The sequence below is a fragment of the Ananas comosus genome, linkage group 10 (genome assembly GCF_001540865.1).
Source record: "Ananas comosus cultivar F153 linkage group 10, ASM154086v1, whole genome shotgun sequence".
Classification (NCBI taxonomy): Eukaryota; Viridiplantae; Streptophyta; class Magnoliopsida; order Poales; family Bromeliaceae; genus Ananas; species Ananas comosus.
The window spans coordinates 5385932-5413121 of record NC_033630.1 but is presented as its reverse complement, the minus strand read 5'-3'; the positions used below and the strand labels follow the sequence as shown (position 1 = coordinate 5413121).

Here is a 27190-nt window from a genome sequence, read left to right as displayed (position 1 = left end):
AGCCATGTCTATATTAAGTAGAAAATTAAAAATTTAATCAACTTTTTATGCCGATTTTTTGCTTAAGCCGTTAATAAAGTCTATGCACTAAATATGCCTATAATATGTAAGTGGTTAATTTTAAAGCCCTATTTTTTAAGTCGATTAAGCCTAAGCCTAAGACGATCTCCATATCAATCAATTAAGCCTAAGCCATTTTTAAGCCATGTCTATATTAAGTAGAAAATTAAAAATTTAATCAACTTTTTATGCCGATTTTTTGCTTAAGCCGTTAATAAAGTCTATGCACTAAATATGCCTATAATATGTAAGTGGTTAATTTTAAAGCCCTATTTTTTAAGTCGATTAAGCCTAAGCCTAAGACGATCTCCATATCAATCAATTAAGCCTAAGCCATTTTTAAGCCATGTCTATATTAAGTAGAAAATTAAAAATTTAATCAACTTTTTATGCCGATTTTTTGCTTAAGCCGTTAATAAAGTCTATGCACTAAATATGCCTATAATATGTAAGTGGTTAATTTTAAAGCCCTATTTTTTAAGTCGATTAAGCCTAAGCCTAAGACGATCTCCATATCAATCAATTAAGCCTAAGCCATTTTTAAGCCATGTCTATATTAAGTAGAAAATTAAAAATTTAATCAACTTTTTATGCCGATTTTTTACTTAAGCCGTTAATAAAGTCTATGCACTAAATATGCCTATAATATGTAAGTGGTTAATTTTAAAAATAAGAAAACCGGAAACTTTTCAGGGGTATATAGGCAATTGCCCCTTTTGTGAAACTTCTAATATGTTTCACCTAATTTGTTGGAGGAATAATATTTTAAGTCCGCCAAATTAAAATTTTATTAGTGATCTTTAAACAATAATTTTAATTGCTTTTAGCAAATAATGTTATAGGAGCTAGGTTGAAATACTATTAATAGCATGAACGACTTGTGCTATTAAGTTTTTCACCATTGGATTAAAAGATATATAGTTAGGATGATGTGGTTCCCCTGGAGTTGAGCGGGTGTTTGGTTGAATAATATAATCGAACGGATGAAAATGATAAAAGAACTAAATCTAACGGCAGAAAATTTGATAGTACCAAATGCTTCGTGCTATCGATAGTATCCCAGCCGGACTCAATGTTATAGTGATTAAAGTATTAATAGGTAACAGGAGGTATAGTTTAACAAAATTTTTAATTTAAATAAGTATAACTATTCAAATATTAAAAAGATATTGATTGAGAAAGCGTTAGTTAAAAAATATAGACCCTATTTGAATGTGCAGATATCTTATCCCATAGATCTTTTTGATTCACTCAAGATGTTTATATATTTGGTAGTGAGGACTGTAAATCAAATGTCTAAAATGTTATATTGTATTCCAACTTTAAATTATTTTTTTTCAGAATAAAATAAATTATTTTATTAGGTGAAATTACGTTATAGGCGAAATATGCTTTTCTATCAAATATCAAATTATATATATCAAGATCTTTCAAGAAATTAAAATCAAACTTCTAACTTTCAAATACTGAATAGAATTTTCACACCAAACAAGTAATTTTCAAAAAAACTTGTTCTGATGGCCAAATAGGACTCTAAAGTTGAAAAATGTGTTGTTTCTAAGAGTTATTCCATATTATAAGTTTTGCTCTAAACCAATTCTATTGTGCCATGGAAGATAAAAAAATGTCCAATTAAGGGTTATTTCTTATTTGATAACTTCTATGTTGTATTGATGTTTTAGAACAATTTTGTTCTTGCATTTTTGCATGTCATGAAAAATCTTTGCTTGGATTTTTTTTTTTCTATTCGGGATAATTTATGAGATATAGTTGGAAGAGCCTTCTATGTCACAATTATTCCATATAGAAATAATAATATATAATAAAAAAATTTCTATGTTGCACATTAATATAAAATAAATTTTTTAAAAAAAATACTATTTTCATACGAATTTATCAATTACCACTGATTATACTCTTTACTTCACATAACACAATGAGGGTGCTTGGGCTTATTTATTGTAGTAATTCTTTCAATAAAAACATTTTACATAAATAGCATGTTTGGATCGGAAAAACTTAAACGAAAAGTAGAGTTTTAATGTGAGTGAGAATTTTAACTATTTATTTTGACATAAGTTGGAAAAAGTGCGGTAAATAAAATTATATTTTTTTCTCAAATTCTATTTTTAAGTTTGGCTGCCAAATGATCTTACCATAATTTTATTTGCTCAAATAATCTGATTTTGTAGAACTCAATGCCAGGATGGAAAAATGTTAATAAAATTAAAAGGACGAAGATCATTTACTATCTTTTTCTAAAGAAAGTAAATGATGAATGATTCATTGTTTCTTTCATACGTAATTCTAATAATTACATAAAAATTTAATAAATCACATACAGTTCTAACAATCCAAAAAAAATTTAACTACCTACTAGCTTATACAATCCTAACAATTGAACAAAAATTATAATAATAAAAATTGAGCTAGAATAGGGCTAGGATTATAGTAGCCCACTTGAATTGAATGGTGGTAAGTGGAATAGCATTTGATCCAAAGGTTACTAGTAGTCAAGGGATATATCTAAAGGCTAAAAACTTGGTGCTTTTAGATGTATTCTAATTCAACTCGTAATAATACGCATATTAGTCTAACAACCTCACAAACATGCTCATAATCAATCCATACCAAAAAAATAAAATTATAAACAACAATATGAATCTAAAAATTGATAAATGATTCATCATTTTCTAAAGACGATGAACGATTCATCCTCTTTCTCATTTTTGTCCAACATGGTACTAAGTTAGTAAGAAAAGAGTTCGTTGGTTAAATAAAATTTTGAAAGGATAATTTAATCAATTAGAAATTTTTACAGTGCTATTTAAAATAAAATCCAGTTCCCTTTACTTTTCACTATTTACAAAAATTGTTAAAATGCCGTCTACACAAAAGTATTTGGCTAAAATATCTAACTATACATAATATATTGAAATTAAGTGATTTGTGATCTAAATAAACACTAACGATGTTAAAAAGTCACTAACGACACATCTAAAGTTTCAGCAAGACAAAACTGGTTGAACCTCACCGTCAAGCAAATCACGTTCATTAAAACAAATATTAAATAAAGATTGGCTATATATGAATGGACTTTTAGAAATGCTTTGGCGACTCTACTCTTGGATACCCCACAATATTATCTATACTCTTATATGAATCCCCAATATCAAATGATGACGTCACAAGCTCTCATTTTTTTATATTTTGTAAATTATTTTTTTTTAATTATTTTTTTCTCATCTTCTTCACCGTAGACCTCCTCACCTTCCAATAGTTCTAACTCTTCTACTCTTCTTTAACGTCCGTCTCTTTACCTTCCAATAAGGCAATAACCCCACCTTCTCTCTCTTTATTAATGTAATTAATTAATAATTAATTTTTTCTTCCCCTTTGTCTCTATTAGTCTCTTCGTTTTTCAACTTTTGCTAAACTTCTTTCACCCTTTCCCTCTCCCGTAAAAGTCGCTCGCTTTCATCACTGTCGCATTGTATCGAGTTCATAGAATCCGTAGATCCCGTCGTTTATTTGGTGGGGATGACAGTGGTGGTAGAAGATCGGCGGCGACGACAGAAGTGAAAGAGAGTGTATGGATATATAATCAACTTACTACTGATAGTATATATGGTGATAATCAAGTGATCAGAATTTTTTTGTATTTTGCTTTTTCTTTAATGTTTTTTTTTAACCACCCTATCTATTAGCTTTTTTCAATTTCTTTTCTAGTTATTTAGATGTATGTAAAATTGTTAAATAATAAACTGGTAGAAACATATTTTGTTATAGGATTTATTTCTAGAATTAGATGTTCTTTTAAAGGATTTGCATGTATGTTATAAATAATTGCTTACCCGAATTTATAATTTTATATATACACTAAATAATTTTATAAAATTTATTATTATACAATTAAAATCTAATTGAACAAATACAATTTAAATCATATTAAAGTTTATATATGAAAATTTTATAGCAACTTGAGCTAATTTTATTTAAATTATTTTTATTTAAATTAATTGAATTATTAATCTAGCTAATAATTTTATTTAAATTATTTTGTCATTCCTTCATTTTACGCCTCTCTTTCTTTCTCTCTTTTTTTCTTTCTTCATCTTTTCACTGTATTTTTTTTGATATATGTACAATTTCATACTAGCATCGATGATCAACAATAATAAAAAAATCGTTTCGATAATATCTGTCCGCTGCATCGTGCAGATAACTACACTAGTTGATATGATGGCATACATATGTAGAGAAGTTAGAATTTAGAATTTAGTGTGTAATGATAATACTTAGGATTTACTAATAATGTTTGGAATATAGTAATTATAGTTTAGGAAGTATTAATGATATTGCCGTGTCATTAACAACATTGTAAGGGACACTTGGCAATATCTTAGCAGCCCTCAAATATTAGTTCAAGTGAGAATCAGGGAGCAACTAGGGATGTTTGGTTGTATGTAATTATAATTATAACTATATGTAAAGTTAAATATAATTTTTATTTGATATATTTGAATTTAACTGCTATAATTAGAATTATACGAAGAAACTCACGCCCAGTAATTAAAATTACGTCCAAATTGATCGCAAATCTACAAATAATGAAAAGATTTACCTAAACAAAAGATAAAATTATCTTCTAAATCACTATTTAAATAGAAAGACTTTTTGCTTTTGTTTCATAAATCACCATTTAAACAAAAAAATTTATTATTTTTGTTTCAGATATGGAATGATAAAATTAATAAATATGATTTTCAATTGTATGCAACCAAAAAAATTATTTATCACGTACTGCAGCAGTCGTCTCTAATATATCCAACAAAAAAAAGACACAATTATTATTATTGTATTTTTAACAGCATGCAAATCAGTTTCTTAAATTTGTGAATGCCCGAAGTTGAGGCGGGTGTTGCAAATTTGTCTGTATTTGAGGGGGTGTCAGTAATTTTTTCGTTGATTTTTCTTTTTCTTTTTCTTTTTTTTCGTGCAACTTCACGTCATTAGTTAGGTGCAGTGCTGCTACTCGACAAAACGGAAACCAATGTCTTCGTTCCCCCTTTTTAAGCGACCCCCCCACCCCTCGCCCCCCACCCCATTTCCATTTCCCTTCTTCTTCTTCTTCTTCTTCTTCTTCCACTCTCTTCGCCTTCTGTCGCCATGGATGGCTCCTCCGATCCGAACCCAGGTTTCAGTTTCCTCGGTTTCCGCTCTTGTTCCTAGCTGACGCATTTCGTCGAACACTTTGATGGCTTGTTCTAATTATCACTACTTTTCCGTTTGTTTTTACTGAATCAGGGGCCCATGTCCAAGTCCCGGTCTACTCCACCGGGGTAGAGGTAAATTGCTACACTTTGTTACTATTGCTTGCATTTAGTGTTTGGGTTCCTATGGGATTTACTTCGTTCGTTATAAAGTGGAACTGGGGAAACCATTTGCTCCGTCGAGGTGATTCTTTTCATGGAAAACTTAGTTGCACGATCAATTAAATTTGGCACCTTGATTTTGTCATCTACTACCCTTTCATTGTTTTTTAATTTTTAAAACTACTTAGAAAATTTTGTGAAATTCCATTAGATTTTATGAATTTTCATCAAATATAATAGTTTTCTATTAGGTTGCCACATATTTTGTCGAAAATGTCACAGATACAGCTAAATTCTGATTGGAATGTGCTAAAATTAAAGATATTATATAAATGAGCGCTAGAATCAAACTTTTCAATGTTTAGATATTAGTTTGAAAAATCCTCAAAAGTTGAGATGAAATCCGTAGTTTTTTTTTTTAGTGTATACTAGTTTTTAGAGAGGAAGCAAGTATCTTGACATATTTTCGTGTTTTGCAGTAAGGTAGGTCTCCATGCTTCTCATTCAGGCCACTGTGACTTTAAATTTAAGTTTTTTTTTTTACTGGATTGGGTAGGTGCTGGAGAAGCTGAAAGAACAATGGGGATCTGGGAGGAAACAGGCATACCCAGCGATGTACTCTAGCGTCATTGGTGCGATCATACTTGATCCAGCCATGATGGTTATTCCAATTGATGATCACATGGTTCACAGAGGACACGGTGTTTTTGATACTGCTATGCTCATGGATGGGTAGGCACAGCTCTTAATACTGATCCTTGCGATTATAATACTCTGAAATTGTTGTCCTAATGCTGAACACGTAGGGGAATCTTTTTTTACTTCTCCAAAGTTCTATGTGCTTGCATGAAATTTTTTTAATAAATCAAGTACAGGGAACTGCTATTAACCTTGTATTGTTTTCATGAATCATTTTCTGATTTTTTGTAAAGGTGATTGTGAGATGTTCATGTTGGCAAGTTTTATGTTTACTAAACTTATCACTCTATCTATTCACGTTTATGTTTTGAAGTTCTCTAGGCAGTACGATACTATTTTGAGAATACTGGACATTTACCTTCCCTAGATCTTAAAAAAACAGAAGAAGAAAAGCGAAAAAGAAAAGGAAAAAGAGAGAAGGAATAAAAAATCTTCATCTACCTTGTTAACAGGCCTCATATGCATAATTTCTTGAAATATGTTTCTACATTAACCTATAGTATATTTGTTTTTGTTGTTCTTTAACCATGGTCTTCTCTGCTCACTAGTCACATGTAATTTCCTGTGCATCAATCTCGTGTTCTTCATCTTGGTCAAGCAATCTTTCAGAATAAGATGAAAGTCTAACCTCTAAAGACCTGTATACTTTATCAGCTAGTATCGTAGATCAAGGACAAAAGCTATTCTCTGGCGTAATATCTTTTGAAATCCAGAGTCCTGGATATTTGCAATTTATGACTTAGTTCTTGGCCAAACGTTCATAGTTGAGGGCTGTTTGATCCAACTCAATTTGTTGGTTGTGAAATTATGGCACAGAAATTGAATGCTTGATTATTAGGTTAAAAAGCTTTGAGCCTATCAATTGAAACATTTTATCGTCATGAATTATTCATGGGCCATCATGTATGTCTAATTACGAACTATCTCTGTCAACAACATTCATAGCTACTTGTACGAGCTCGATGCACATTTGGACCGGTTCCTGAGGTCGTCATCGAAAGCAAAGATCACTCCACCTTTTCCTCGCGAAACTCTACGAACGATACTCATCCAGATGACAGCTGCATCAAAGTGCAAGAAAGGCTCGATCAGATACTGGCTGAGCGCGGGCCCTGGTGATTTCTTGCTTTCACCCAAAGGCTGCCCTAAAGCCGCATTCTATGGTGTCGTCATAGGCGATGACTACTCTCAGTGCAAAGAAGGCGTGAAGGTTGTTACATCCAACACCCCGATGAAACCTCCTATGTTTGCAACAATGAAGAACGTAAACTACCTCCCAAATGTTCTCGCTGTAATGGAAGCGGAAGAGAAAGGCGCATTTGCTTCAATATGGGTCGATGAGCAAGGGTATATTGCAGAGGGGCCTAATGTAAATGTCGCATTTATCAGCAAAAGCCGGGATTTGGTGCTTCCTTCATTCGATAAAATCCTGAGCGGATGTACTGCAAAGAGGCTACTGGCCTTAGCACCAAAATTGGTTGAGAAGGGCCTTCTTAAGAGTGTGAGCACCGCGAATATCACTCTGAATGAAGCAAAGGAGTCAGCCCAGATGATGTTTGTGGGAAGTGGGCTTCCTATATTACCTATTATTGAATGGGATGGTCAGCCCATTGGAGATGGTAATAATAATCTTTGTCGCTACTTAGTCTGCTCTCGGTTCCATTTGATAAGATTAACATTTGCTTCTTTTGTGCAGGAAAAGTGGGGAAACTAACACTCGCGCTCTCTGATTTGCTTTGGGAGGACCTGAGGGAAGGTCCAGAAAGGGTTCGTGTTCCTTACGAATGAGGAGGATGTTGTTAAAGAACTGTATTATCGTGATTTACTTTGCATAAAAGGATTATTCCTATGTTTAATTTCTTGTGCTATTCCCTATTTGACTCTGGAGTGCAATCAATATTAGCAGTTATTTACTGTGTATTTTTCAGAAAGGCTGGTGACTCTTCCGTGTTCCAGTTTGTGCTTTTTATATATTTATGTAGTGAATGCAAGTTCCCAGGGTTAATTCATACAGGTCTCTGCAAATATAGTGAATGACAAATATATTACTACAAAGTTCAATTTTTATATGTTGTTCCTACAAAAGTTTTAATGTTTTCAAATATGTCTCTCTGGTTTGTTACCGTTAGAGGACCGTTAGAAAACTATTTATATTTTCAATTTTGTCATGACAAATATGTCCTCCGAAAGCCATAACAGTATAATATAAGAGGGATAAAAATATCAAAAATTAACCGGGGTTAAATATTTAATATATGATTAACTAAATTTTTCTAACGAATTCTAACGGCAGAGATATATTTGAAAATATCAAAACTTTTGCAGGAACAATATATAAAAGTTGAACTTTATAGTGATATATTTGTCATTCACTATATTTGTAGGAACCTATATGAAATTATTATCTTTTAAACTTGTCTTCTGTATATACCTTTTGATAGTGCTTATGGTGTTGCTAATCAGATTACTCTGCAAGTCAATTAGGTTCTTGAAGTTCCTTTTGTAAAAAAATAGAAAAAGGCATTGGTTGAGTACTTGAGTTCCTGTAGTATCAGAAGTTGGCATCAGGATTTCATCTGCTGCAATTTCTGATACAGATTGAGCAAGTTGGTATAATATTGACCGCCTTGCAACTAAGATGATAAATAACGGTCATTACTAGTTTTTTTTTTAGGACAAGATATGAAAGGGTGTTATTAAATCTTCCCACGTAAATATCACCCAGGTATCCCATATCAACCCGGAAAATGTTTTAGATATCCTTTTATGGGTAAACTTTATTTACGCTTCATATGCTTGATCTGTATTGTGCAAGGCACTCTGCAAGGGTAGGGGTGGAAAGGAGCTGAGCTTGAGCGAGATTATCTTACCTCAAGCTTGGCTTGAAATTAATTTTGAATTTAGGCTCAAGCTCGGCTTGAAATTAATTCGAGCTGAACTCGAGTGAGCTTAACTTCGAGTCAAGCGAGTTCGAGCTCTAAAGGAACCATTTGAAATTCTTAAATCATGCAATTTATAGTTTAATTTTTATATATATAATCTAAAATTTGATATAAAAATATGTCTAATAGTTCAAAATACAAAATAAATGTATGAAATACAGTATCATAATACTAAGAAAAATAATTTAGAGGAAGCGACACTGCAAGCAAGTGAAAAAGACGGGGAGAGAGTAATTAGAGTAGGAATTTGCTGGTTGATTTTATGGGCCAATAAATATGTCTAATAACTTAAACTCTATATACATGTAATTAATATAGATATTATATATTATTGTATATAATTAAAATATATATTATATATAATTATATTTGTATTTATATATTTATAAATATTTTTATTATATTCGAGCTTTTCGAGCCTCATTCGAGTGAGTCCAGTAATACTCAAGCTTTGCTTGAAATATATTTCAAGTTTTATTTTTTCTTCAAGCTCAGTTTATTTAATTTTGAGTCGAGCTTGAGCGGACCGAATATCAAGCCAAACGCGAGCCGGCTGGCTCATTTGCCAATCCTATGCAAAGGGCACATTAACCTGCAGTTGTATCAGATACGCAAAAGGGGACTGTTTTGAGATTTTTCCTTTTAAAGAACATTTTTAATTCCTTTTGTCCAAATCTTTTTGAGCAATGTTATCCTAACACTTATAATATATGTGTAATCTTATAATTTAGGCTTTGAAAGATTTAAATTTACTCAGTTGTTTTATCAACTATTTTTAATAATACTAAGTCAAAAGAGAGTTTTTAAATCCTCATATGAGTAAAGTGTAATCTTATAAAATGGTGTACATGTAACATTTTTTTAATTTTGTTTCTTGCGCCGTTGAGATCCTTTTAATCTCTTATTTGTATTTTGCATCATGGATTTAACGTTGTATCATCAGATGCGTGCTCAATGAACAGCTGACCTGAATAAAGTGTAATTTCTTATCCTATGCTGGTGCATATATTTTGATGTATTAACATTTCTAGTGAAAGTGGCGAAAGATTTAGTGATTGGTACTCGAAAACTCAATTTCGAATCCTGCAAACAACTTGGTGGTTGGTACTCGAAGACCCAAGTTCGAATCCTAATTGATTCACATTTTCAGCTAAATTTATTTTTAAATGAAATAAACGAAAAGAATAACATGGTACCTATCTCTCAAAAAAAATATTAACTTGTTAAGATCTTGGAGACGTATGCTGTATGCTAGATAAGAACATCATCAAATATTTGAAAAGATATACTATATTCAACCTTCGAACCAATATCTCATAATAAGAAAAATCAACTTGCAAATATCTCATAATAAGAAAAATCAACTTGCAGGTTAAGTACACAATTCTATCAAATCACAAATGCTAATACTTTTTAATAAGTCAAAATTAAACTCCTAATTTGTACTTACATGAAATTTTTTTAGAGCAATGCTCCTGTGCACCAAAAAAATCTCGACCTTTAAATTTTTTAAAATGAATGGTGGAGGTGTCTTTTAGTTAAGAGGGTGATTGACTTTTACTGCCGTAGATACCAGTCACCCTCTTATCAAGGGCAAACTATTTTCTCATATGTAAAAGTAATATGAAGGATTTTTTTGTAAATTTTTATTTTCATTCCCATAATGCCCCTTTAGTAATTATAAAATATTACATTCTATTTTTGGAAAGTTTTCACTCACAGACATCTTCCTCCGAAGCTTTTTGAGAGAGAAATTCATGTCCATTGCTTAATAACTAATCTACACTTAAAATTTTTAAGTCACAGTTCATTTTTTCCATCTAAGTAATTGAATATAAAATATTATCCCCAAGTGAATGTTTGAAAAATTTTGTATTTGACTTTGTGATCAATAGTACTAATAAATTCAGTTCAATACCTTAATTAAAATAAATAACACTTTTATAATCTTTACAAGTCTCAGAACAAATTACACATTTTTTCTCAAATTATAAGAAACATAATACTTTGGTTGTCCAATTTTATTCAAATCTTCTAAATTATTGCATCGAGCCTTACGCTCCAATTTAGATGGCTGAATGATGAGTTGAAGTTGATGTGGTCAAACTTCAAAACAAAACTCTTAATAAATTGAAATTGGCCGGTGAAAGCTAAAATTCAATTAAAAAGAATGTAATATATTAATATTTTAACTTTTGAACATGGATAGTCGATCCGAAGTTAATTGTTCAAGTTATAATTATTTGATTGGATGGCTCAATCAGTGTAATATTAACCTAATTAATTTAATTTTTATTTTATCAAAAAATCCTATGTCAAAATAGGCGGTAAAGTAAAATTTTTAAAAAATAATGTGGTGGCGAAGTGAAAAATGCGCTAAACTTTGAATTGGCGCAGAGTGATTTTTTAGACCATGGAATGCCAAAATAAAAATGAGCTAAACCATACAGAGACAGTAAAACTTTTTTAATTACAGATTGACAATGTAAAGATAAGTTATACCATTTGAATAAATGATCCAAGTTAAATAAACTTAATGTGTAATTTAAACAAACTAAAAGCCTTTTTAAAGATAATTTGAAATTATACTAGTTAAAATTAAATTCAGATTTATAATTTAAAGTTAATTTTCAAACATAGAATCGTTTAGTTTAAATAGTTAACAAAATTTATTTTTTTAACTATAATATAAACTAAATCTAAATTAAAAATTTAATTTTAATCAATATTTTTAAACTTTAATGTTGTTTTTACTATCGAATGAACAATTTAAATTTAATTTTAAAAATAGAAGCCTTTAATTTAAATAAATAATAAAAGTTATGTTTATAAATACAGCATAATTTACAATTTAAAATAAGTTAATATATTTGAAATTTCGTGTCATTTTAATATCAAATTAACAATTTGAATTGAAATATACTATTCATTTAATCATAAATTTTTTCGTTCTGAAAATTAACATTAAAATTAAATTTGAATTTAATGTACACAATTATAAAGTTTAAGCTCAAATTGAATTTTAAATTCAATTTTATAAAGGTTTATTACTTATCAAATTAGCACTATCTGATTTGGTAAGTAACAAAATTAAATAAGGAAACAAATATTTGTATAGGATTAATCAAATTTGGTAATCAGATTGTATTTACTTTTTCATATTACCCTTATGAATGGTAGCCTGCTGAGCAGGTAACTATTATGCAAAAGTCAATCTCGTCCTTAAAATATGAACGGCTAGATTTAATTTAGCCGGTGTATTGAAGCATTCCTCATTTTATTATTATTTATAGTCGTATTTTTTGGATAAATAAATATCTTATTTCGAATGTGAGACAACATATATTATCCTTCTAAATCACGAGCACAAAAGTCTTTCAAGAAATAAAAAATTAAACTTTTTACTGGCAAATGATATAAGAAAATTTTTATATCCGAAAAAATTATTCTCAAGTTCAAACAGGACCCACTAGTTATTACCGGATAGGCATTTGCATGTCTGGTGCATAATATGTACGGATATACTCATACACCTGGTGTAGGCAACAATTTCTCATGAGTCAATGCATCTCCTAGCCGTTTGATGCTGTTCCCCCTTTTCTTTGGCCCTCTCGCTCTCTCCTCAATTCAAAACTTCCCCCTTCATTAAACAAGCCCACCAAAATCATAATAAAGAACAGAGAGTTTCCTTCCCTCTTCCAACGGCTATATTCCGGTCCCAACATCAAACGAGAAAATCTCCAAACAATTCCCCCACCATAACCCCTAAATCTCCTCCTCCTCGTCTCTCTCTCTCTCTCTCTCTCTCTCTCTCTCTCTCTCTCTCTCTCTCTCAACTCTTCTTCTTCTTCTTCTTCTTCTTCCTCCACCAACCCACCATGGACGAGTCCCCCACCCCCTCCACTCCCCCTTACACTCGCTCCTCCCCTCCTCACTCAAAACCAAGAAGATCCCCAATCTCCCCGTCCCCACTCCACCTCGCCACCAACCACACCCGCCGCAGCCCCATCTCCCTCCACGAGCTCCTCATCCTCTCCCCCTCCCCCCACCGCCGCCCCCCGAGGGAGAGCCTCGACGCCCCCACCCCGACGCCTCGCCGGAGAGGGAAGGGCAGGGCGGCGGTCGCCGCCGCCGCCGCCGCCGCCGCCAATGGGCTCATCGGTTGCGCGTCGCCGAGGAACGCTCGAAGGGCTCGGCGCAGGCTTGAGAAGGATATTGCTAGAGATGAGAGGGAATTGGGCCATGGGGGGGAGGATGAGCTTGGGAGGGTGAGGAGGAGGAAGCAGAGCAGGACCAAGGTGGCGATCAAAGAGAAGCTGGATCTGGCGGCTTCGGCGCCTTCTCCGATCCCGAGTCCATTGCCCAGTAAGTGAAGATCTTATGAAGGTTCATGGGTTATTCCAAAATGTTTTGGTTCTTGATTTAATTTTTCTTAGTTTTGAGCTAATGCTGATGACATCGGTTTGCAATGCAGAAGTAATTTCTCACGACAAACAAATAAAAGTAGAAGGTTTGTGGGAGAGGATTTTGGAACTGATAATGTGGAAGAACGTCGCGAAATCGTCTCTTTGGTTCGGTTTCGGGTCGATGTTCTTCTTGTCGTCTTCATTTTCCAAAGATTTTAGCTTCAGGTACGAGCAATTTGTGTTTACTAAGAATATTTCTCACGCGGAATTGTTCTTAGATTAAGATTTTGGGGGCTATTTGCAGCATCATCTCCGCAATTTGTCACCTGGGTATTCTGATTTTGGGCTTGGCCTTCTTCAGAGATTCTGTGCCCCAGAGGTACTTAATCTTTTCTACTCAAAATTTTCCTCTGTACACATTCCTGATGAAAAGTTGAACTTAATGATTTGAAAGTCTCATTCATTTATAGGCAGCAGATAAAATGGGGAGGGAGCTTTGAGTTGAAAGAAGAAGATATCGTCCGCGCGGCCCGTGTAATACTACCTATTGCGAATGCCGCCATGTCGAAGATTCGAGAGATGTTCTCCGGTGAGCCATCGATGACTCTCAAAGTGAGTCTTCAAACTTTTCTCAGCCTTCCATTAATCTACACTTTAGTGGAAACTTTCAAGAATTACTGAAGTTTTATCTCTAATATCAGGTGTTACCTCTTCTTCTTTTCGGGGCCAAGTATGGTCACCTGATAACCTTTTGGAGGCTTTTAGCAGCAGGTATAGTTCAACTAGACATTACCATGATAATATCCTATTAATACGCCGCATTACATTGGTGAAAAGGTGAGAGCTCCTGATGTTCATTTTGGTTTCTGAAATTTTGCAGGGTTTTTCTTGAGCTTCACTATTCCGAAACTCTACACTTGCTACACAGAGCAGATTCATAGGAGAGGTAAAAGAAGTTGCCCGTTGTTAATTAATACAATATAGAGGATGAATGCATTTGAAACCTTGGATAATGGTGCATACTTGTAATATATCAGTTGAGAATGCAAGCAATTGGGTGATGGAAGCATGGAAATCATGCCCGCGCAAGAGATTTGTAGCCGCATCGGCCGCAACAATGTTATGGAACTTGTTTAGTGTCAAGACTCGGATTATCGCAGGTACGACAAACAATTCGTAGCTAGAAATCTTTGATTTATATTCAAAAAAGTTTTTACATTTCGCACTCGAATTCTACTAGAATTTGGTGGTTACACTTGAGCACAAAACCTAATAAGTGACTTCAGGATTTTGCTATTAATTCATGCACTGTTCCTTAAATATAAAAGATCTTTTTTCCAATAATCAACCAGATATGGAGATTAAAACGGTAGTGCATGTGCAGTTCACTATACAAGTCAACAATTCATTATTCCATTTTATGTGCAGCAGTCTAGTAGACATACCTCTGACTTTTTTTCATATCCTGGAATCTTGTATTTAAATATTCACAGAACTTGAATTCCCTGTGATAAGAAAAGTAAACAAGATTTTTTTTTTCTCGAATGCATCAAGTGATGGTAATGATGAAAGGCAGTAAAATTTGACAAAGCGATAATTCGTATTGATACTTGATAAAGCGGTTGTAGTAAATCTGATCAACTTTGCTATGCAAAACACATTTTGGATTCCTTGAACCTGCCAACAGTGAAGGGCTAAAACAAACATGGAAAATCTTATCTATTGTCTGATTAGTTAAGACACAAGAGATAGACCTATTAAATAAGCATTGCATTCATATGTCGGATAGTATGCATTTGCTCTACTTATTATGGAGAACGTGCTAATGCTTTTTTCATTGTGCAGCATTTGTTTCTGTCGTGATATTACGTTACCACCATCAACGACAATCAATCCGTAAGGAAGAAGAGAATGGTGACACGGAAATGGAAGAAGAGGAGCAGAAACAAGCCATGGTGTTGGTTGAGTAAGCTTTGCAAATGATGCAACTTCTCTGAGCAAACTCCACAAAAAAGATCGAGCACCTGATGTTGGTCTTGCTTGGGCCTACATATCTGTAGTAATGTGTGTATCTACGAACCTAGACATGAATAAGAAGAATATCGGCAATAGAGGCATGAGAATCCCTTCAATTGCTTGATTGCTTGATTGCTTGATTGCTTGATTACATGTAGCAGCAGCTGCACTGAGATCTAGTTAATGATATAGCTGTTTGATTTCGTATACAGCTTGAAATAATGTTGACTAGTTCTTTTTTCATGATATTATGTTGACTAGTTCTTTTTTCATGATATTATAGCTAGAGCTAATCAATTCAACTCCTATCAGGGTTCCTGTCTTGGATCTGCCAATTCAAACCAAGTATGAGGTGTGTTAAAGTATATAAACGCTAAAACGCCATTCTTTATAACTTATGCTCGTAGAAAAGTCGGTTGTTTCAGAAAGCAAGTCGACTGTGCAGTTTGGTGACAGTGAACGAACAACCACGAAATCCCTGAACTGCAGCCCCTGATAACCCCATGCCGATTACCTTTGCTGTAATTCCTGCCTCCCAACAACTCACGACGTTAAGAAAGCATGCACCTAGTGCGTCTACATATACGTTCGTGCATCACAACATCTATCAGCACTTCATTTTATCTCATCCGTGCATCCGTGCTAGAGCTATCTACTAAGCTGTGCTACTTTTTGTCTCATCTCATCATGTATCTCGAATTGTTGTACTCCTTTTTCTCTAACAAACTACTGGCCTTTAAAGACTTACAGGGAAACTCCGCACGTATTCTCATCGAAAAGCTTTTTACTCTATTCAGCCTTGCAAACAGCTCCAATCTCACTCACATAAATCATGTTGGATATGGAACAGTAGATTCTCTAATGCCCTCTCTTATGGCTTGATGATGAAAGGCAAACATTGTGATTCTTTATTTTTGTTGGAAAAATTATTCTCTTTCTAAAATCTTTAGTAAAATATCTTTATAAACAATTTTGAATGAAAACAATTTAACTTCAGTTTTAAAAACCTTAAGCAAAACTTAAATAGTTAATGCTATGAAGATTAAAAGATCAGATGAAGTCTGTGAGTCGAGGCATGCGAAAGCACTGTCCTAGAAGCAAGATTGCCCCTTCACGTACGAGGCTCCGGCAATCACTCCTAGCGATACAACGACCGCTGTCCACCCCGTACAACGACCGCTGTCCACCCCGTCGGCACGTCTTCAGGGAACTGTATGAGCTTTCAAAGATCCAGCAAAAATGGCAATGTATAGTTCAGTGATGAGATGATGTAAAGATCAGTGTAAGAGAAGATGAACAAGAGTATGCAAGCTCGGGTTAAGGCTCACAATGTATATGCACAAATGCACCTCTCTTTATATAGGACAGGTTATGGAATGGTCCAACGGGAATATGGTCCAAGGAGGATCTTTGACCAAGATCTGGCACCTTCCCGAGATGAGACCAAGACCAAATCTGGACAAGATCCAGATTGATCTCGTTAGGGTCCTTCCCGAGGTTGACGCGCGCCGCAGCCCGGCCCGGCTCGTGCCGTGCGTGTGTTTAGTCGAAAGCTTCACTCTCATATTCTCCCAAGTAATAAAGGTGAGAGTAAGAGAGTATATAAAGTATAACAACATATCTTTGCTTTCCAATATGGGACTAAACTCCTCATGTAGAAACTAAGGCACAGGCTTCCATGCAAGGCCCATAGAGAGTTGGGCTGCCCAGGAAGCCCATGGGCTAAAATCAAGTTTTAAATCACTATTTTAAACAATTAAAACTAACAATTTTTGGTTTGTCAATGCCCATTGGTTTTAACTCAAAAGAGGGGGGAGAAAATTAAAAAAACAAATCATGTCACAATCAATGTTTAGATCAATTGCATTTCTAATCTTAGGTAGAGAAATTATCCAGTATGGTTTAAGGAGATAAGTGTGGTGAAGCTGCTATAGTCAAACTTAAATAAAACAATTTCTTGGGAGTTGAAGGGACTTTTGCTCATCTGGGGACTTAAGTAACCTTTTGGTTCTGGAGAAAATTTAATCATTTAGCTTAAAAATAAATAATGATCTTTGCACTAAGTCTTGTTTACTCTATTGAATCTTAAGGCTTGTTTGGTTCCCGTAAGAAAAGATTATCAGGAATAAAAGGATTAAAGAAATTTTCAAGAATTTGACTCCTACTCAACCTATTACTGAGAATGTGGTATTCTAATATTTAGTTGGCACAATCATATTATTTAATATTACTAAAAATATAAAATTAATGTGTTTATTTTTTGCAATTAAATTTAGATAATATTAGCAGCAATGTAAACACCTTTTTTCTATTCAACAATCATGAGGAATTTGTTAGCTTAGAGAGAGAAAGAAATAGAGTTGAGATTAGAGAGAGGGAGAGGGGGAGAGAGAGAAAGAGAGAGTTTTTAAATTAGGAATGTGGAGAGATAAAGAGAGTGGGGGTAACAAAATTGTGAGGTTAGAGGGAGGGGGAGAGAGAGTTGAGATTACACAGAGAGGGAGGGAGAGAGAAAGCATAGAGAAAAAGAGAGTACAATTAGAGATATAGGGAAAGAGATAGAGTGGAGATTAGTAGAAGAGACAGAGAAATGAAGTTAGAGGAAGAAGGAAAGAGTTTAGATTTAGAGAGAGATGAGGTTAGAGAGTAAAAAAGAAAAGCAGGTGGTGGACATCTCAGCAAATGACCGGTGGGTGGGGAGGGAGAAAAAGAGTGGATTGGGTTAGAAATTTGATGATTATTTCAATCCATTATTACGAGAATACCTACCCTCTCTTAAAAAAAAAAGATTATTACTATAGGATAAATTTTATTTCCAAATGAACCCAACACTAATAACATTACTTGATGTAATTAGCCAAACACCATAATATTTTCTTTAAACTTGTTGGATTATAAGGAACCGTAAAAAAATAATATGAATGAAACAAACCCTTTGGCTGCGTTTGGCTCGGGAACAAGGGGAGGAATAAGCCCTTGTTCCCCTTTTTCCTGGAACAAGTTAATTTGTTTCCGGATGAGAACAAGGTTAATTAAAGTCTAAATTTAATTTTAATGACAGTAAATTTTTAATTAATCTAATTAATATATTTAAATTATTATTATTACTTAAATAATAAAATAAATAAATAATTTATTAATTATTATTAATTATTATTAATTAGATAATTATTATTATTAATTTATTATTTATAATTAATTATTTATTAATAACTATTATTATTAATAATTAGATAATCGATATTATTATTAATTAATAATTATTAATAATTAGATAATCAATATTATTATTAATTTATTATTTATAATTATTTATTAATAATTATTATTAATAATTATTATTTAATAATAATTATTATTTAATCATAATTATTAATAATTATGACTATTAATAATTAGATAATCGATATTATTATTTTATTATTTATAATTAATTATTAATAATTAATAATAATAATAATAATTTATAATTAATTATTAATAATTTATTTATTATTTATTTTTAAGTAATATTTTGATATTAACTAATTAGATAATATAATTTTAATTTCAAATTATAACTCTTATTCATTTTGTTCTAATCTAACCATCCAAATACTATCTATCTTATTCCTAGGAACAATCAAATTTTCATCCAAACGCAAAATTGGTCTAGTTCCTACTTATATCTGAACTTGTACATATCCCTAGAACAAACAATTCTCACTTATACCCGAACCAAACGCAGCCTTAATATATTATATCCTAAAAAAAAACTACTTCACGGTAAAAGTGTACAAAGGCTTATGAAACTTTATCGCTTTGGCAAACGGGCACTTTTAATTTGACCAATTAGATCCCTTAAATTTTTTAAATAGTTCAATAGCTCTCTCTCTCCTCAATCGAAGTTACTAATTATATAATTGTTTTAATCATTTGTATTGTATATAATCTTGTAAAACTTTAAAACCTTGTTTGGTTGGGGAATTTCGGGGGGTGGGGGTTGCTGCCGCGCCAAGAGGACGTCGTCCCTGCCGCGTCCCTGGCCATCGCCGCTAAACGCGCCTCAAGTTGTTGCCCCCCAAACCTCTGTTTGCGCCAAAGCCAAAGTTGAAGCTAGCAGTCCCATCTTATCTCATCTTATGTCGAATAAAGGGAAGGGGAAAATGGAAAAATTTTACTGTGACTCTATGAGGAAGAAGTTAAAGAAAAGAGAGAGAAGGAGAAAATAGAACAAGAAAATAGAAAGAATTAAATTATAAAAAAATGACTATCCTCCTCCTTCCTTTTTATATTTAGTTAAATTAAAATAAATTATTAAATTTGGTGAACCTACTAATGAATTTAATAAATTTATAAATTTTTTGATAAAATTGTTTAGTTAAAAAATTAAAAGTTTAGGAAGCCTCTAACCATTTTCACCATAAAAAATTTTGGTAAAAAAAATGTGTACAGACCCGCTCAACTATTACACGCTTTGAAATAGACAAAGCAATCCAAATTATTTTTTAACTAATTTTAATAATTTTTAATTTTTTATGCTTAGTTTTAGTTAATTAAACAAATTTGTTAAAATTTATATAAATTAAAATATTTAAATTGTCTGAAATACTATCTATCTGTCGCAAAGTGCAGGCCCTACACTAGTATACACATATTTGAGCTTTGTAAGCCTAATTCGAGCCAGCCCAACAATACTCAAACTAACTTGAATTAATTTGAGTTTTTTTCTTTGTTCAAGCTCGGCTCATTATTGACCAGCCTACCTCAAGTGAGCCGGATACTGAGTTGAATGCAAGCCGAACGCAAACCGACTCGCTTGTCTGCAAACCCTATATATAGCTTATGTTAGGTTATGTGTACGAAATGGTTACTTTAGTGTATACTGAGGCATCGTTTGGTTCGTTGATAAGTAAAAAGTGGCTATTCCAGGAATAGGTATAAATTGAGGTATAAGCGGAGATTAAATCAATTTTGTGTTTGGATAAAAATTGGTTAATCAACGTTTGGTTAGGTAAGATGGAATAAGAAGGATAGTGAGTAGTTATAGATAGAAAAATAATATTATCTCTCATTATATTTGAATTTAAATTTTTAAATATTTTATTTTTATTTTTAAATTTTAAATTTTAACTTTTAAATTTTAAAATCTAAAATTAAACTCTCAACTTTTAAATTTTAAAATTTAAAATTAAAAATTGAATTTAAAATCTTTAATTTAAGATCAAATTTAAATTTTAAAATATAAATATCAAAATTTAAATTTAAAAAATATAAATATTAAATTAAAATTTGAAATTTGAAGTTTAAAATTATAAACTTTAATTATAAAATTACAAATCATAATTTTTTAAAATTAAAATTAAATTAAAAATTTAAAAATTTAAAATTTTTTTAACAAAAAGGGTGGGAACAGCTTGTTCCCACCCCTATTCCACCCAAGGGTGGGAACAAGCTATTCCCATCTTTAAATGTAGTGTTTGGAGAACAAGGGGGGGATAACCCCTTATCCTCACCCTTATTCCCCAACCAAACAAGGCCTGAGAGTACGAAAGGTGTATATACTTGAGAATTAGAAATGCTAAGTCTCCAACCAAAGAGACATCATAATCCCTATAACCCCTTATCCAAGCGCCTCAAGAATTTCGCCAATCCTATTTTGGTTTTAGTTAAAATAAAATTTTGATAAGACTGGTATAGTAAATTTAGCCTCTTGATTATCAAGTTGTAGAATTACAATCAAAAATGGATTACAAACCTAGCAATGCCCCTTAAATTAGGGTTAGCATGAGTTTAGTATTGGGAGATAGATGGACGGCGGTAGCCGCAGGGGCGGAGGAGGAGGCGGAAGAGGATGAGGGGTGGAGGAGGAGGTGGCGGTGGAGGGAATGGAACTCGGGGAGTATGTGGGCATAGAGATGTCAACGGGTCGGATTCGGGGCGGATTTTTAAAAATCCGAACCCGAACCCGACTCCAAACCCGAGACCCGAATTCGAGCCCGAACCCGACGGATTTTAAAAATCCATATCCAAACCCGAATCTGACAAAAAATCCGAAACCCGAATCCGAACCCGAACCCGAAAATTTGAACCCGAAACAATTATTTCTTTTTTCAATATTTCAAAATATATTATATTAAACTTAAATTTTTAAAATACAAATTCAAATATAACATCAAATATATATATATATATATATATATAATACAAAATAAATTCGGATTCGGGTCAGGTTCAGGTTCGGGTTCAGGTCGGGTACAATCAAAATTCATATCCGAATCCATATCCGTCGGGTTTCTATTTTTGATATCCATATTGGAATCCATATCCATATTCATCGGATATATCCGTTTCATTCGTGTTCGGGTTCGGATAAAATTTCAGGTATCCATACCCATCGACATCCCTATGTGGGCACGGGCGAGGAAGTGGAAGATGCTGGAATTTTGTTTGAAACTAAGTTGCACTATTTAAGATAATTATTCTAAATGATATAATTTTATTTCAAGCAGTGCAATTTATTCTCGAGCAGTGCAACTTCATCTTCTTTTTTCTTTTTCTTTCTTTCAAATGGTGTAATCTAGTCTCAAACTGTAATTAAAATTAAAATTGTGAATTTTAATTTAAAACTAAATACAAAATCAGAATTTGAATTCGAATTTAAATTTGAATCTAATATCAAAATTTAAATTTAAAATTTAAATCTTAAATAAAAAATTTAGCATTGAATTTATAATTTTATTCAAAATATAATTTAAATTTATAATATAAAATTTAAACTGAAATTGTATAATTAGCTGGTGCTGACAGAGTGCCTCTGTGGCGCTAACATAATATTTTTCGTCAATTTTAACACCCATTCTGACGACTGTAATTTAATTATAATAAAATTAAGAGATTGCAGACTTGAATGCAAAAAAAAAAATAAAATAAAATTGAAAACAGAGTAAAAAAAAGTGCAAAGTTTGGTCCTTTTTAATATTAGCGTAGATTTGTCAAAAAGAAAAAGAAAAAAGGAAAAATAGAGAGAAGTTGAGAGCTGTATTACACTATGGCCTATAGTTGAGGAGGCGTCCATACATTTCTACCTATATAGAGTAATTTAACTCTCATCTCGGCCTGCGAAATTCTAGGGTTAGGGTTTTACCTCCTCTTCATTGTCTCCGTCGCTTCTCCCCAGGACTACCAATCTAGGGTTAGGGTTTCCCCTCCAGCGGTGTCAATGGCGACGGCGGAGGGTCCTGGAGGAGTACCGGCGAAGCCGGCGATGAGGAAGCCGGTGTTCACGAAGGTGGATCAGCTGAAGCCCGGCACGAGCGGCCACACGCTCACGGTGAAGGTGGTGAGCTCAGAGACGGTCCTCCACAAGGGCCGCGCCGCCCCCTCCTCCGCCAACCTCCGACGCACCCGGATCGCCGAGTGCCTCGTCGGCGACGAGACCGGGACCATCGTCTTCACCGCGCGGAACGAGCAGGGTAAAACCCTAATCTATGTATGGCGTTACCTTCTTTGCGTTCTTTGGGTGCAAAGGGCTTTGGATTCGTAAATATGGTGTTGCAATTGTGCTTTGTTTGGATGTAGGAGCATGTTCAAATGTTTAGAATGGAATAGAATATTTGGCTTTTTTAGTCATTTTTTCAGAAAAAATAAATCACCTTTTATGTGAAATATGATATTCTATCAAATCATAGATGCCAAGGCTTTCCAGATCTTCAAATTACAAAGGAAAATCTCTATGCCGAATAAGTTATCATCGAATAAACTACTCCAACATCTAAACAAGGCCCAAAGCTATTGTTTTTCTTCAATATTTATTATCGTAGAACATCGATCGGGGTAATTGTTGGTCTCGGACATTTGGAAACTAGGAAAGAGAAGCTTAGGCTTAGTTTGGTATAGAGGTGTGTAAACACACTTGGGTTAGGCCTAGTTTGGGATTGTGTTGCTAAAAGCACCTGTTTTTATGCTTTCAAAGGTCCAAAATATTTAAAAAGCGCTCTAAATCTTCACCACAATCCTAAATTATAGTGGGAACTGCCACCAGAGAAGCAAGCAGTTACATACTTTTCCAATGGCGGTGTTCCCCGCAATTTTATACTATTGAGGGAAGATTGAAAGCGTTTTTTCAATTTTTGGGACCTTCCATAACATGAAAGTTGGTGCTTTTGGCAATTCAATCACAAACTAGGGCTTAGTTCTTTGGAGGGGCTCAAAAATATGAAAAGTGCCTTCAACACTTTTCTCCTCCTATATCATAAAATGATGGTGGGATTGTTACCGGAGAACCAGAAACTCTTTGCTTCTCCAAGTGGCGATTCCTACTACCATTTTTCTAAGCATTGAAAGAAGGAAGCTTTAAAGCACTTTTAATCTTTTTGGGCTTCCCAAAGGATAAATTCAGGTGTGATTGGCAACGCAATCCCAAACTAGGTCTTACTTTGCTTAGGGGTACAGCAGGTTATGTGAGATCCTTCGATTGGGTACTAATAACCTGTTCAGCCGGTTTGAAAATGCATGACTCATAAGCACCATTTTGATGCTCTAGAGAGGTCAAAAAATTTGACAATATTTTAGATCTTATCTCTCTAATACTATAAAATGATAATGTGAACCACCCATTGAAGGCAAAGAAAGCACTTCCTGCCACCATTTTAATTCATTGAAAAAGGTAAGGTTCGAAATGCTTTTGGTCCCTTAGAAAATTAAATGGTTGCCTTTTGAGAACGCATTCACAAACTAGTCCTTGGTAGCAAGGATGTGTAAAGTTTATCATTATCCGCAGTTTACAATTATTCACTTGGATGACTTGCATGATGCATGAGCCAGCGCTGTAGCTATTCTTTTAATTGAGCTTGCTCTTCCTGCTGTTGTTTATGCATCAAGTTGTGATTTTATAGTTGTCGGGTTAATAGAGAAAGAAGATAGTATTGTTTGGCTTGCAATTTAAGTCTGAATATGCTTTAATTCCACTGTTTTTTACTTTATCAACTTATCAATAAGTGTGATGAACCCTTAGGTATCTGAACCTGTTGGTGTTACCTAACCTATTATATTAACTTCTCATTTTGAGTGTGTCTTAATAGTCATTCGGATTGATAGCAATAGAGAAGTGAGGCCAAAGAAAGCATCAGTTTAAATTTTGTAGACCGACATTGTTATTCGATACACAAAAGCAATTGTAATTTTGTAGAAGCAAAATGGAAAAAAAGGTACTACTTCGAACAAAATTTTGAAACTTGAATTAGAGGGCGTGCATCAAAGATGTGCGCCTACTCACATAGATTCAAACTCAAAGAGGGGTATAGAAAGATGCAAAAAAAATAATGAGCTATTTACTTATACATTTGATAGTGCAGGTAATTATTCAGGAAGCGATATCATATTTGCCAAAGTTTATAGAAAACTGCGAACAATTAAGACATGTCAAAGAGGAGAAAGCAAAGCTACTCTTTGTAGTTTGTACAAATTTTTTTGGTTTGGCAGATCTTTGGTGAAAATGTCATATAGAAGCCTGACTTTTATGAGAGGAATGGTAGTGAAATACTTGATGGCAGGCGGTTAGGTTCCCTGAAGAAGTCAGTTATCTTTATGTTGAGGTGTGGGGGCAGGAATCTATGGAGATGATGTGAGCTCAACACAAGTTAGAAAAAAAATATGATGACTAGTAAAATCAGATTTTTAAAGGTTGTGCAATTAGCTGGGCATATTTGCCTTGTGGAGGTCCTTTTTGACATATTGTATCAAACAAAGTAAGTTGACCTATTATGTTCGTGAGAGCTTGATTGTGCTTAAATGTTTAATCCTCAGATTCATGTAGATGGAGAAGGGATAGAATATTGCTCTCCTATGCATCCACATTACTTGTTTTTTATACTGCTTAAAAAACTCTCTAGAGCCTGCATACTTGTTATTTTTGACCATCTTTTACATGGTTCCAGTTGACTTCCAAGTGTTGTTGGCATTGTGTTGATATTTTTGCCTTCTTTTCCTCGAATAGGTCAACTAGGATGGACAGGTAATTCATTTTGCATGTCATGATAGTACCTATTGCATATCGTACACAGATATTCGATGCATACACAAACTATATGTATCAGATGTGACCATGAAATATTTGCATCTCCAGAAAATGAAAAAAAACTTGCCGGATACAGGTTGGGGGGGAAGGGGTTTGTTACAAGGGGGGGAGGGGGGTACATGGTGACTCATTCCATTAGTCCCTTTAAACAAATTAGTTTAAATGTTAGTAGAATCTTCTTGGGCTGTTGAGTTATTGCTTTGTATCTCTCTTACATCTATGTGATATTTTATGCCATTTATATATGAATATGAATCTAAAATTAAATAATTTTTTAAGTACCGTATGCAATGTATATAATTTCCTACCTTTTGAGAGTCTGTCATATAGCCTTATCCATGTCGTCGTGTATCGCTATCTCGTATATTTCTGTGTCTATGCAACATAGCCGGTCAAAAGAATCTGGGATGCAGTGTTTGTTATCTCCTTGTTTTATAGATCATATCTTGATGCATACTAGCTGTTATTAAAATATTGTGCTCGTCTTCTGGCAGTTGACCTGTTGAAGCCGGGCAGTACGGTAATTCTTCGCAATGCCAAAATCGATATGTTCAAGGGGTCAATGAGACTGGCAGTCGACAAGTGGGGTCGGGTGGAGGTCGCTGAACCCGCTAACTTTGATGTGAGGGAGGACAACAATTTGTCCCTAGTGGAGTATGAGTTGGTGAACTTAGTTGAAGAATGAGCAGGAGCAGGATCTGCTTCTCTTTTAAGCAAGGTTGTGGCAACGCAAAAGACGAAGGTGGCGAGCTATTTAAGTATTTCTAGCTAATTTTCTTGAGTTTTTGTGGTGGTAGATATGTGGGTTTTGGCTTTTGTGAAAACAATAGTGGAAGCCATAAAAATCTAACTGAATCTAGTGATGTTTTTGTGTAGACATACTAGTTTGAGTTTGGAATATAGGTATGGACCTGAATTAACCCACCTATGTTCTCTTGTTTCACGTGCATGAAGGAAATTAGCTATATACTTTGGAAGGGAAGTACCTAACTTTATTAGTAATATAATATAGGCGCGGTTTCGTCTGGTTGATTCTCTCTCTCTCTCTCTGTTGCTCTCCTTGTTTTCATTTGTTTTCTCTCAATTTATATTCCCCCACTCTAGAGAGAATAGGGAAAAAGTCAAAGATGCATCCGTTATAAACCAATCAAAAAAATTATTTTTTCATTAAATTCATCAATTTCATCGTGATTATTAAAAGTATATTTTTTAAAAGATATACTTAATTAATTATTAATGATATAGTGTAAGTGAGATATAGTAGACATTTTGTAGAACAGGAAGAATTCTATACTATCACACAATAAAAATATTTTTTATAATCAGGATGGGACATATTTTTAAAAAATATATTTGATTGGCTTGTTATGTCACGTCATTAATATATCAGTTGCATTAATATATCTGTTGCATTCTAAATTTTTCCTAGAGTAGAGAGTGTACGGCTAATAGTATTGTTGCTTGCCTTTCTTCTCACTTGTACCTGATTTGGGTGTTCACATGCCAATAATTAGGTCCAAAGCACGTTGTTCTCCTTGTGCAACCATATATGGGAAGCTCTATTTCCAAACGTTTGGGGACTCTGCCAATGCTATGTATATATCTAATATCTACTTATGTAAGAATTATTAATTT

At 33.6% G+C, this 27190-nt stretch overlaps 3 protein-coding genes across 3 annotated transcripts; all 3 read left to right on the top strand.

The window, feature by feature from the left end:
- Positions 5112-8143, top strand: LOC109716861 (D-amino-acid transaminase, chloroplastic-like). Its single transcript, XM_020242464.1, has 5 exons — positions 5112-5257; positions 5368-5408; positions 5992-6167; positions 7080-7753; positions 7831-8143. Exons 1-5 carry the CDS (start codon positions 5230-5232, stop codon positions 7920-7922), a joined length of 1011 nt encoding a protein of 336 aa, XP_020098053.1. The 5' UTR covers positions 5112-5229; the 3' UTR covers positions 7923-8143.
- On the top strand, positions 12830-17286 carry LOC109716662 (reticulon-like protein B18). The gene is made up of 8 exons (XM_020242200.1): positions 12830-13441; positions 13551-13707; positions 13787-13861; positions 13953-14094; positions 14184-14253; positions 14363-14428; positions 14520-14642; positions 15328-17286. The coding sequence occupies exons 1-8, from the start codon at positions 12955-12957 to the stop codon at positions 15450-15452; spliced, it is 1245 nt and encodes a 414-aa protein (XP_020097789.1). The 5' UTR covers positions 12830-12954; the 3' UTR covers positions 15453-17286.
- LOC109715943 (uncharacterized protein At4g28440-like) lies at positions 22531-26592 on the top strand. Its single transcript, XM_020241178.1, has 2 exons — positions 22531-22952; positions 26050-26592. The coding sequence occupies exons 1-2, from the start codon at positions 22700-22702 to the stop codon at positions 26238-26240; spliced, it is 444 nt and encodes a 147-aa protein (XP_020096767.1). The 5' UTR covers positions 22531-22699; the 3' UTR covers positions 26241-26592.

Bases quoted from the DNA above. Each gene is read 5' to 3' on its own strand.
- LOC109716861 (XM_020242464.1), top strand. From the start codon at position 5,230: ATGGATGGCTCCTCCGATCCGAACCCAG. The intron at 5,258-5,367 runs GTTTCAGTTTCC...TTACTGAATCAG, and splicing joins CTCCTCCGATCCGAACCCAG to GGGCCCATGTCCAAGTCCCG. The intron at 6,168-7,079 runs GTAGGCACAGCT...CAACATTCATAG, and splicing joins ACTGCTATGCTCATGGATGG to CTACTTGTACGAGCTCGATG.
- LOC109716662 (XM_020242200.1), top strand. From the start codon at position 12,955: ATGGACGAGTCCCCCACCCCCTCCACTCCCCCTTACACTCGCTCCTCC. The intron at 13,862-13,952 runs GTACTTAATCTT...ATTCATTTATAG, and splicing joins AGAGATTCTGTGCCCCAGAG to GCAGCAGATAAAATGGGGAG. The intron at 14,095-14,183 runs GTGAGTCTTCAA...CTCTAATATCAG, and splicing joins AGCCATCGATGACTCTCAAA to GTGTTACCTCTTCTTCTTTT.
- LOC109715943 (XM_020241178.1), top strand. From the start codon at position 22,700: ATGGCGACGGCGGAGGGTCCTGGAGGAGTACCGGCGAAGCCGGCGATG. The intron at 22,953-26,049 runs GTAAAACCCTAA...GTCTTCTGGCAG, and splicing joins CACCGCGCGGAACGAGCAGG to TTGACCTGTTGAAGCCGGGC.